The sequence below is a fragment of the Bufo gargarizans genome, chromosome 4 (genome assembly GCF_014858855.1).
Source record: "Bufo gargarizans isolate SCDJY-AF-19 chromosome 4, ASM1485885v1, whole genome shotgun sequence".
Taxonomy (NCBI): Eukaryota; Metazoa; Chordata; class Amphibia; order Anura; family Bufonidae; genus Bufo; species Bufo gargarizans.
The window spans coordinates 195344130-195355859 of record NC_058083.1 but is presented as its reverse complement, the minus strand read 5'-3'; the positions used below and the strand labels follow the sequence as shown (position 1 = coordinate 195355859).

The 11730-nt window shown below is 46.6% G+C and overlaps 1 protein-coding gene across 1 annotated transcript in view; it reads right to left on the bottom strand.

Moving 5' to 3' along the window:
* Nucleotides 1–23: 23 nt before the first annotated feature.
* Nucleotides 24–11730, bottom strand: part of LOC122935312 (phospholipid scramblase family member 5-like) — a 59659-nt gene continuing 47952 nt past the window's right edge. The window contains exons 6-7 of the mRNA XM_044291078.1: nucleotides 1267–1325; nucleotides 24–1176 (exon numbers count right to left, since the gene is read on the bottom strand). Coding sequence (XP_044147013.1) covers nucleotides 1150–1176; nucleotides 1267–1325 — 86 coding nt within the window. The 3' untranslated portion in view covers nucleotides 24–1149. The remainder of the gene's footprint in view (nucleotides 1177–1266; nucleotides 1326–11730) is intronic.

The window sequence follows — 11730 nt, the reverse complement described above, 5'->3', positions numbered from 1 at the left end:
GGGTTTTCTAGGCTCTTGATATTGATGACCTAGTCTCACGATAGGTCATTAGCATCTGATCAATACGGGTCTAATACCCGCACCCCCACAATTAGATGTTCCCTGCAGCCTTTTGCGCCAGAACTAGCCCTTGAATGGGAGCTAAGCTTTCTGATCTATTCAAAGTGCTAGTTCCCGTGGAGGCTGCAGTGAACAGCTGATCAAGGATATGAAGGTTGTCAGATCCCCCCACTGATTGGATATTGATGACCTATCCTAACGATAGATCATCAATATCAGGAGCCTGGAAAACCCCTTAAACATGTGTGGGGACCTCTCGCCTGATCGATCTGTACTCCTGAGAGATCGAGATATAAGCCACCACTAGAGATGTCTGGCAGCGGCTTCCTCCTTTTTCCCAGTTAAAAACACATACGTGCAAAGCTGAACCGTCCATACGTGTATGGTGGAGTCCGGAGAGAAACATTGGCAAAACCGGACACGTATGTGGGAGTCGGGAGAGATAGCTGTCTGCTGAATGGCTATTGAAGGTGGGCACCTTAACCATTCAGCAGATGTTCAACCATCAGCCTATTTCTATCTAATGTGTATGGCTTCCTTTAGAACCATTTTGTATAGGCAGATTATTGGGTTACTTATTGGGAAGTTCATACGAACACTCATTCCTGATAATTACCCCATGTAAATGTGCCACTGATCACCCAATTTTTGGGTGATCCGATTCATAATTTCGAAGCTCATCCCTATTTAATCAGAGATGAGATGTGCTGCTGGCAAACAATGAATCTGTATCAGTATGTAGGATTGCAGTAGCCATCATCAGTCCTCATAAGGAGGGGACGATTGTTGCGTGTAAATACAGCTGATGGTGAATGAGTGACTCTTTACCGATCATTGCCCCATGCATGTGATGAGCCCTTAGGCTTCATTTAGATTAGTGTGTTGTACAGGTATATGACTATATGCATTTTGGACCTCCAACGTTTCTATGATGGGGTCCTATATTGCCATAGGTTTTGTCCAATCAATTTTCGTCTACAATATGGGCCGTTACAGGTATGCCTGACAGGATGAAGCATGAGGGTTTATTACAGTTTTGTGCAGTATCTGCATCTCTTTAAATGTCTTTTCCATTCTTCTACATCCCTTTCAGCTCATCTCGAAAAACATGTAGTTCTGAAATGAAACAAAGAAATAGACATCTTTGACATTTTATCCCGAGTTGAGAGAGCAAGTGTTCCCCCAACAACAATTCGGCTGTCTTACCAGCAGAAATGTCGCTGACAGAAGAAGAGCCTTGTCTGTTGGACTGATCGAAGCTAAAACTGAAAAGTATAAAAGACATAAATGGCAGGCTTTTACATGTAAAACCATAGCATTTGCAGAGTAAGGCCTTTTTCACACTTGCATTGTGGCTTTCTGGTTTTGAGGTCCAGCAGAGGACAAAACCAGAATTAAACGGACCCGTGCCATTTAATACATATGTATGTATCTGTTTTGGCTGTATCTGGTTGTATTAAATCTAAACTGAACAAACCAGATTCCTTATGAAAATCATTGTAAGTCAATGGGCGTCGGGGTGACTTACATTGATTTTCATGCCGGATCCGGTTTGTCCCATTTTGCAGATCAGACAAAAAAGCGCAGCTTGCACAGTTTTTTTTTTTGTCTAGTCCAAAAAACGCAACATGCTGGATCTCAAAACAGGAAAGCCATGATGCAAGTGTGAAACAGGCCTTAGACTAAACACTTTGTTCTTGGAGTAGAACATATAGTAATAATTAAAGAGGTTGGTCCATCTCACACATTGGTGACATATTGCTAGGAAATGCCACCAATGTCAGATAGGTGCAGGTCCTATCTCTGGAACTCTCACCTAGCTCGAAAATGGGACCCCCCGAAGTGATCAAGGTGCGTATTCCATTTACTTCTATGGGAGTTCCAGAAATAGCGGGGCATGCTCACGGGCTCTGTTCGGAACTCCCATATAAGTAAATTGAGAGCACGCCACGCATGCGAGGTGCACTCTTCTTTGCTTTGGGGACCCCATTCTAGAGATATGTGCCTGCACCTATCTGACATTGGTGGCATATTCTAGTGATATGCCACCAATGTGTGAGATGGGCCAAACCATTTAAAGGTTTTCTCCTAGTTTTATGCAAAGAAAGCGTATTCATTGTGTGATACAAACATATGCATCTTTCTGATACTTCAACTACTTTATAAACTTCATTTCGCCACACAGGATCCCTGCTGCCTCTTATTAAATGTTGATTGTTTGCAAATCCATCTATAAGGCTGGGTTAACATCATGATTTTGCCATCCATTTAACGTATACGTTAACAGATGCCTCAGACTGATGCCATTCAGTGCCATCTGTTTATCAAAGATTTCCATTGTAAAAAAAACTTATATGTAAACATATCCTTTTTTTTTTTTTCAGGACTCTGCAGGATACAAAAGCGCGTTGTGCTGCGCTTTTGTATCTTTTTATTTTTACGTATCTGTTAAACGGATTGCAAAAACATGATGTAAACCCACCCTTAGGCCCCATTCACACGACTGTAAGGGCTCTGTGCTTGTATTGTGGAACGCAGCATGGGCACAGAGCCCTTACATTTGTCTGAATGAGTCCTCACCGTTCCAGGTTCCAGCCCTGTGATCCTGCTCCTGACCATGCAACCAGCAGTTCCTACCTCTCCCGTTTGGTCTCCTGGTCATTGCTGGCCAGTGGCGGCACCAGCCTATGGTGTAATAAAAGTTAAAGGTAAATAAGTTTAATATTAGGGATATGGGAGTATCACTGGAGGCAAGTCATCATATCTGGGCCATTGACCAAGTCATCCCAGGGGCATCATACAGTATTTCACAAAAGTGAGTACACCCCTCAAATTTTTGTAAATATTTTATTATATCTTTTCATGGGACAACACTGAAGATATGACACTTTGATACAATGGAAAGTAGTCAGTGTACAGCTTGTATAACAGTGTAAATTTGGTGTGCGCTTTTCCAAGCCAAGAGAACCATCTCGCTAGCGCCACCTTGTGGAAGTGGATCTCTATGCATAAAAATCTGACTTTTTATCCAAGTGTTGGGATATGAAAGGGAATATTGCCAAGCCAAATTTCCATCTGCAGACAGCTGTTTAAGGGTGCTTGTCCATCATCAGTATAGAGTAGGATCCTGGCTGCGAAGCCTTGGGCGTGGCTTAGGCGGGGTTCTGGCTTTCCTTAAAGAGACCAGCTATGTACAGTCGTGGACAAAAGTTTTGAGAATTACATAAATATTGGAAAAGTTGCTGCTTAAGTTTTTATAATAGCAATTTGCATATACTCCAGAATGTTATGAAGAGTGATCAGGTGAATTGCATAGTCCTTCTTTGCCATAAAAATTAACTTAATCCCCCAAAAAACTTTCCACTGCATTTCATTGCTGTCATTAAAGGACCTGCTGAGATCATTTCAGTAATCGTCTTGTTAACTCAGGTGAGAATGTTGACGAGCACAAGGCGGAGATCATTATGTCAGGCTGATTGGGTTAAAATGGCAGACTTGACCTGTTAAAAGGAGGGTGATGCTTGAAATCATTGTTCTTCCATTGTTAACCATGGTGACCTGCAAAGAAACGCGTGCAGCCATCATTGCGTTGCATAAAAATGGCTTCACAGGCAAGGATATTGTGGCTACTAAGATTGCACCTCAATCAACAATTTATAGGATCATCAAGAACTTCAAGGAAAGAGGTTCAATTCTTGTTAAGAAGGCTTCAGGGCGTCCAAGAAAGTCCAGCAAGCGCCAGGATCGTCTCCTAAAGAGGATTCAACTGCGGGATCGGAGTGCCACCAGTGCAGAGCTTGCTCAGGAATGGCAGCAGGCAGGTGTGAGCGCATCTGCACGCAGAGTGAGGCAAAGACTTTTGGAAGATTGCCTGGTGTCAAGAAGGGCAGCAAAGAAGCCACTTCTCTCCAAAAAAAACCCATCAGGGACAGATTGATCTATTGCAGAAAATATGATGAGAGGACTGGGGCAAAGTCATATTCTCCGATGAAGCCTCTTTCCGATTGTTTGGGGCATCAGGAAAAAGGCTTGTCCGGAGAAGAAAAGGTGAGCACTACCATCAGTCCTGTGTCATGCCAACAGTAAAGCATCCTGAGACCATTCATGTGTGGGGTTGCTTCTCATCCAAGGGAGTGGGCTCACTCACAATTTTGCCCCAAAGCACAGCCATGAATAAAGAATAGTACCAAAACACCCTCCAACAGCAACTTCTTCCAACAATCCAACAACAGTTTGGTGAAGAACAATGCATTTTCCAGCACGATGGAGCACCGTGCCATAAGGTAAAAGTGATAACTAAGTGGCTCGGGGACCAAAACGTTGACATTTTGGGTCCTTGGCCTGGAAACTCCACAGATCTTAATCCCATTTAGAACTTGTGGTCAATCCTCAAGAGGTGGGTGGAAAAACAAAAACCCACTAATTCTGACAAACTCCAAGAAGTGATTATGAAAGAATGGTTTGCTATCAGTCAGGAATTTGCCCAGAAGTTGATTGAGAGCATGCCCAGTCGAATTGCAGAGGTCCTGAAAAAGAAGGGCCAACACTGCAAATACTGACTCTTTGCATAAATATCATGTAATTGTCGATAAAAGCCTTTGAAACGTATGAAGTGTGTGTAATTATATTTCACTACATCACAGAAACAACTGAAACAAAGATCTAAAAGCAGTTTAGCAGTAAACTTTGTGAAAACTAATATTTGTGTAATTCTCAAAACTTTTGGCCACGACTGTATGGAGAATTATTAGGAATGCTCCATAGGAAAAGTATCCAAAGAGGTATTTTTCCTGTGAAAGAGAACCCACTTGCTAGCGCTACCTTATGGAAGTGGCTCCCTATCAGTCAAAGGCCTCTTGCATGTGGCAGTTCCATATATTGGGGACCGCGAACTGCACGGGCACCATCCTTGCGGTTACCGCAACAGATCCAGACCCATTCAACTTGAATGGGTCCATGATCCATCCGCACCATAAAAAAAAACTAGAACAAGTTCTATTTTTTTCCGGGCCCCAATATGGACAACGGCCGTGTGCATGAGCCTTAAGTCTGACATTTTAACTAAGTCTTGGGAGTGATCTATGGATGGATATTTGGCTTGCCAATATTCCCTTGTCATGTCCCTTAGTTAAAAAGTTTTTGACTCGTAGGCAGCCACTCCCAGGCGGCTGAAGATTATCTCCCTTGGGAAATATCTCTTGGCATATTCCTTTCCCATAGAGCATTGCCAATAAGTCTCCATACATGTTTGTATGGGTTTCATTACCCAAGAGCAATTTTCTGCCATGGACATTGGCCATTGATGTTTTCAAGGCAGAAAGGTGACTAAAACCTTGCGGCTTGAACCCTAGTTGGTGGCGGAGAATTCACAAAAGTCATCCGGTATGCAGACATTAAATACAGCAGCGTGGGGACCATTTTGAGGCCAAGGCATGTCATCAGGCCTTTTGTTAGGTAAACATATCCCCTGTCAGTCCCTTCAGGATCCATGCCTCATTCATCTTAATGAAGGTGAGGTAATCAACACTTTTTTGACCAAGGCGACTTCTTTTGTCAGTGACAATGCCTCCTGCTGCTCTGAAGGTCCTTTCTGACAGGACACTTGAAGCGGGGCAGGCCAGAAGTTCTATCGCAAACTGGGATAGCTCAGGCCACAGGTCAAGCCTGCACACCCAGTAGTCAAGGGGTTTATCGCTCCTCAGAGTGTCGATATAGGCAGTTAAGGCGAGGTAGTCTGCCACCTGTCGGTTGAGTCGTTCTCTAAGGCTGGATCCCGAAGGGCTGTGGTGATGTGTAGGACTGAAAAAGCTCTGCATGTCCTCCATCAACAACACATCTGTAAAGCGTCCTGTCCTTGCCACCGTGGTCATGGTAGGAGGAGGATTACTTTGACCTCTTCCCCAGTTAGATTCCCGTTGTGCTGTGACATCCCCCTTATAAGCTGTGTAAAGCATATTTTTTAGTTTGGTTTTGAACTGCTGCATCCTTTCTGACTTCCGGTAATTTGGTAACATTTCCGCCACTTTCTGCTTATACCGGGGGTCTAGTAGCGTGACCACCCAGTACAGGTCGTTCTCCTTCATCCTTTTTATACGAGGGTCCCTCAACAGACATGACAGCATGAAAGACCCCATTTGCACAAGGTTGGGTGCCGAGCTACTCATTTCCCGTTCCTCCTCCTCACTGATGTCATTGACGGTCTGTTCTTCCCCCCAGCCACGTACAAGACCACGGGTCCCAGATAGGTGACAACAACGAGCACCCTGGGATGCCTGCTGTGGTTGGTCTTCCTCCTCCTCAAAGCCACATTCCTCCTCTGACTCCTCTTCCTCATACTCCTCTTGCAGCGTTGCCGCAGGTTCGGCAAGCGATGATGACAAGGCTGTTTCTGGTGGTGATGGTGACCACAACTCTTCCTCTTCCTGCTCATCTACAGCCTGATCCAGCACTCTTCGCAGGGCACGCTCCAGGAAGAAAACAAATGGGATGAGGTCGCTGATGGTGCCTTCGGTGCGACTGACTAGGTTTGTCGCCTCCTCAAAAGGATGCATGAGCCTACAGGCATTGCGCATGAGCGTCCAGTAACGTGGCAAAAAAATTCCCAGCTCCGCAGAGGCTGTCCTAGCACCCCGGTCATACAAATACTCGTTGACGGCTTTTTCTTGTTGGAGCAGGCGGTCGAACATTAGGAGTGTTGAATTCCAACGTGTCGGGCTGTCGCAAATCAAGCGCCTCACTGGCATGTTATTTCGGCGCTGAATGTCTGCAAAGTGCGCCATGGCCGCGTAGGAACGCCTGAAATGGCCACACACCTTCCTGGCCTGCTTGAGGACGTCCTGTAAGCCTGGGTACTTAGACACAAAGCGTTGTACAATGAGATTCAACACATGTGCCATGCACGGAACATGTGACAACTTGCCCAAATTCAATGCCGCCAACAAATTGCTTCCATTGTCACACACCACTTTGCCGATCTCTAGTTGGTGCGGGGTCAGCCACTGATCCACCTGTGCGTTCAGGGCGGACAGGAGTGCTGGTCCGGTGTGGCTCTCTGCTTTCAGGCAAGTCAACCCCAAGACAGCGTGACACTGTCGTATCCGGGATGTGGAATAGCCCCTGGGGAGCTGGGGGGTTCAGTTGATGTGCAGCCAGACGCCGCAGCAGAAGAGGACTCAGCCGAGGAGGTTATGGAACAGGATGGAGTAGGAGGAGTAGAGGAGGTTGCAGTAGGCCTGCCTGCAAGTCTTGGCGGGGTCACCAACTCTGCTGCAGAGCCACGCATTCCATGCTTGGCAGCCGTTAGCAGGTTGACCCAATGCGCAGTGTAGGTGATATACCTGCCCTGACCGTGCTTTGCAGACCAGGTATCAGTGGTCAGATGGACCCTTGCCCCAACACTGTATGCCAGAGATGCCATGACTTCCTTTTCAATCACCGAGTAGAGGTTTGGGATTGCCTAATTAGAAAAAAAAATTTGGCCGGGTACCTTCCACTGTGGTGTCCCAATAGCGACAAATATTTGAAGGCCTCAGACTCCACCAGCTGGTATGGTAAAAGCTGGCGGGCTAAGAGTTCCGTCAAGCCAGCTGTCAGACGCCGGGCAAGGGGGTGACTCTGTGACATTGGCTTCTTACGCTTAAACATTTCCTTTACAGACACCTGACTGTGGGCAGATGAGATGGAACTGCTCAAGGTGAGAGGCGGAGTGTCAGGTGGTTGAGAGGGGGCAGGGAGGACAGCAGTGGTTGACGTGGCTGAAGATGCTGGACCAGGAGGAGGATGGTGGCTTTGAGCTTGTGTGCTGCTTCTACTTGTCATCATGTGTTGATCCCATGGGCGTTTGTGATGTGCGATCATGTGCCTTCGCAAAGCAGTTGTACCTAGGTGGGTGTTGGATTTCCCACGACTCAGTTTCTTTTGGCACAGGTTGCAAATGGCATCGCTGTTGTCAGAGGCAGACACACACAAAAAAAATGCCACACTGCTGAGCTTTGCAATGACGGCATTCTGGTGGTGGCAACAGCATGCGTTGATTGGCGTGCTGTCTGGCTGACCCCGGGTGCCGATACATGCTGTCTGACTGTGCCACTAGCTCCTTGCGACAACCTCCCCCTGCTTCCAACTCGTCTCCTCCTTCTCTCTGTCTCCCCTTCTGAACTTTTCCCCTCTTCTTCTCTTCGAGCAGGCACCCACGTGGCATCCACGGACACATCGTCATCATCAACCACTTCACTTGTATCTGACACCTCAGCAAAGGAAGCAGCAGCGGGTACAACATCATCATCTTCATCACACTGTACGTCCATGTGTGTAATGCTGCCTGACTGAGACATATCCTTGTTATCTACATCCCCTGGCAATAATGGTTGCGCATCACTAATTTCATCCAACTGATGTGTAAATAACTCCTGGGGGATTAAGTGAAGCGGCTGTGGTGGTAGTGGTGGTGGTGGCGGCCGGCGAGTGGTGACCAAAGCTGAGCTGGAGGAGGATGGTGCGTCAAGGTTCTTAGCGGAAGATTGGGTGTCCTGTGTAAGCCAGTCAACTATTTTCTCAGAATTATTTGGGTTCAGGGTACGTGGCCTCTGAACACTGGGCATTATTCCAGGGCCAGTGGAAATCACAGCACCACGAACACGACGGCCCCTGCGGCGTGGCCTGCCTCTGCCTGTCATTTTTTATTAGATAAGTGAAACTATGCGTGCAAGGTACTGTGCCACTCTATATAAGTGGTGGGCAGTGGGCACAGTACAGTCTGTGTGGGCCTGACACACACGGGCTTGCAAATGTGATTAGATCACAGTTAAATTCAAAATATAATTTTTTTTTTCTGAAAGGTATTTGGGTGAATGACACCCTGTAACGGTATGATGAGTGCAGGCCTAGCCAGTGGCCACAATACAGTATGTGTAGGCGCCTGACACACACGGGCTTGCAAATGTGATTAGAGCACAGTTAAATTTTAAATATAATTTTTTTTTCTGCAAGGTATTTGACTGAATGACACCCTGTAACGGTATGAGTGCAGGCCTAGCCAGCGGCCACAATACAGTATGTGTGGGCGCCTGACACACATGGGCTTGTAAATGTGATTAGATCACAGAAAAATATTAAATAAAAAATTTTTTTATCTGCAAGGTATTTTCTGTCACACCCTGTATGAATGGTGTGCACTGTGCACACAGTGCTGTCTGTGACTGAGCCTGCGGCCTCTCACACACGGGCAGCCAGGCAACTGCAAAAAAATATATATATGGGGGGGGGGGGGGAAAGCAGACTGATGTACCAGCCCTGAAAAGGGCTTTTTGGGGTGCTGTCTGGATGCTGTCCTGACAGCAGATGAGTCTGTGGACACAGAACAATGCCCTAGCTAAAGCTTTCCCTATTGAATTAGCAGCAGCACTGTCCCTCCTCTCACTGAGAATGCAGCTTCCGAATTAATCTAAAATGGATGCTGTCCAGGAGGTGGGAGGGTCTGGGAGGGAGGGTCTGCTGCTGATTGGCTGGAATGTGTCTGCTGACTGTGAGGTAGAGGGTCAAAATTTACTCAATGATGATGTATAGGGGGCGGACCGAACATTGCATATGTTCGCCCGCAGCGGCGAACAAGCTATGTTCGCCAGGAACTATTCGCCGGCGAACTATTCGAAACATCACTACTGTTCTATTGCTATACAGACGGCAAATATACAGATGTACTATGAACAGTTATACAGATGTGCTACATATATACAAATTTACAGATGTATAGTAAACAGATCTGCAAAATTCTATGAGTATAGCTCCAGAAATGGAAGAGTAGCGCTATGGACAGCCGTGCCATTTATGTGGATGGGGTCATGGGTGTCTCTCTTCTCCTTCCTGAAGTCCACAATGAGCTCTTTTGTTTTGCTGGTATTCAGGAACAGGCACTACACAGCTAGGTGCTTTACCTCTTCCCTATAATCAGACTCATCGTTATCATTGATGAGACCAATCACTGTGGTATCATCTGTAAAGGGAGTAGAGAAACGGGCTCAGCACACAGCCCTGTGGAGTGCCAGTGTTGAGTGTGATGGTGGGGGAACAGTTATTTCCTGACCTAGTCAAAAAGTCCATGATCCAGTTAAGGATAGGGTTGCCGATTCCAAGATCCACAAGTTTAGTAATCAACTTGGAGGGAATGACTGTATTGAATGCTGATCTGAAATCAACAAACAACATTCTTTCATAAGTATTCTTGTTGTCCAGGTGTGAGAGTAGATACAGCATCCTCTGTACTCCTATTACTTCGATAGGCAAATTGGTGAGGATCCTGTGTGGGGGCATGCATAACTTTAGATGTGCCAGGACCAGCCGCTCAAAGCACTTCATAACTATAGGCGTGAGTGCTACAAGGCCATAGTCGTTCAGGCACATTGGTGATGAGTGTTTCGGCACTGGCACAATAGAGGTGGTATTGAAGCATGCTGGTACTACTGCCTGGGCAAGCGACAGGTTAAAGATGTCAGTGAAGACCCCTGCAAGCTGCTCAGCACATGCTCGAAGCACCCGTCCAGGAATGCCAGCAGCCTTGCGAGCGTTGATACTGCTCAGTGCCTTGTGGACATCTATGATGGTGAGGGTAGATCATCAGTTTAAACAAACTGATGACCATGAGTAAGTCAGCTGAGCAATGTTTTCCAACAATGACAGAGTTTGTACACCCAGCCTTGTTAACATAAATGCACAGTCCTCCGCCTCTTGTCTTACCGGAATCATCTGCTATTCTGTCCGCCCATAGAGTATGGCGTCCGACCAGCTCAACAGCACTGTCAGATGTTCCGCTGTGTAAAGCTTCAAATTAGTAATTTCCAGCAAGTAGTTGAATGGAATCTTGCACAGTCTTTATTTCATATCCAAAAGGTAGATACAGTGTAGTGGACACAGACCTCCAACATCTCCCATCAGACCGACATGTTTCGAGCCAGTAGGCTCTTAATCATGACCGCTGTGTAGCCATGTTTCCGTGAGTATTGTGACATTACAGTCCATAAGTATCCTGTTGTCAGTGATCCATAGTCGTAACTCATCCATTTTATTCACCAGGGACCTCACATTAGCAAAGAAAAGGCTGGGTAAAGAAAGCTGATAAAGAAAGCCTTAGCTTAGCTGTTAGCCCTCTGCGATTCCCCCACCTTTGTTTGCAGTCCCTGCGCTGTCTTCGAGCACTTCCGGTCGGCCGAGTAGCCTGCAAAGCATCTGGTGTTCTTCTTATTTCAGGGATGAGTGGAAGGTTGCTGATAAAACAGTCGGAGTTGTGTAATCCTATATCCAAAAGCTCTTGTCGGGTGTAGGATGTAAAAGCGAAGTTGCTCTGAACGAACAGACCCGAAATGAGCAGGAATAAGGCTAGTTTCACAGTAGTGGTAGGGGACTCCGGCAGGCTGTTCCAGCGGGTGAACAGCCTGTCGTATCCGTCCTGCCGCTAGTTCACGTGTGCCCCCGGACTGCCGCTCCGTCCCCATTGACTATAATGGGGGCAGGGCGGAGTTTCCGGCGGCAGCGCACTGCAAGTGGCAGCCGGACTAAAAGTACTGCATATTGTGTGATGAAGTCAGGCGGCACTGCGTGCTGGTCGATGGGTGCTCGGTTTATGTGGACGTAATCCCAGAATCAGAAGAATGAAAGAAAACCGGCACTCCAATAATC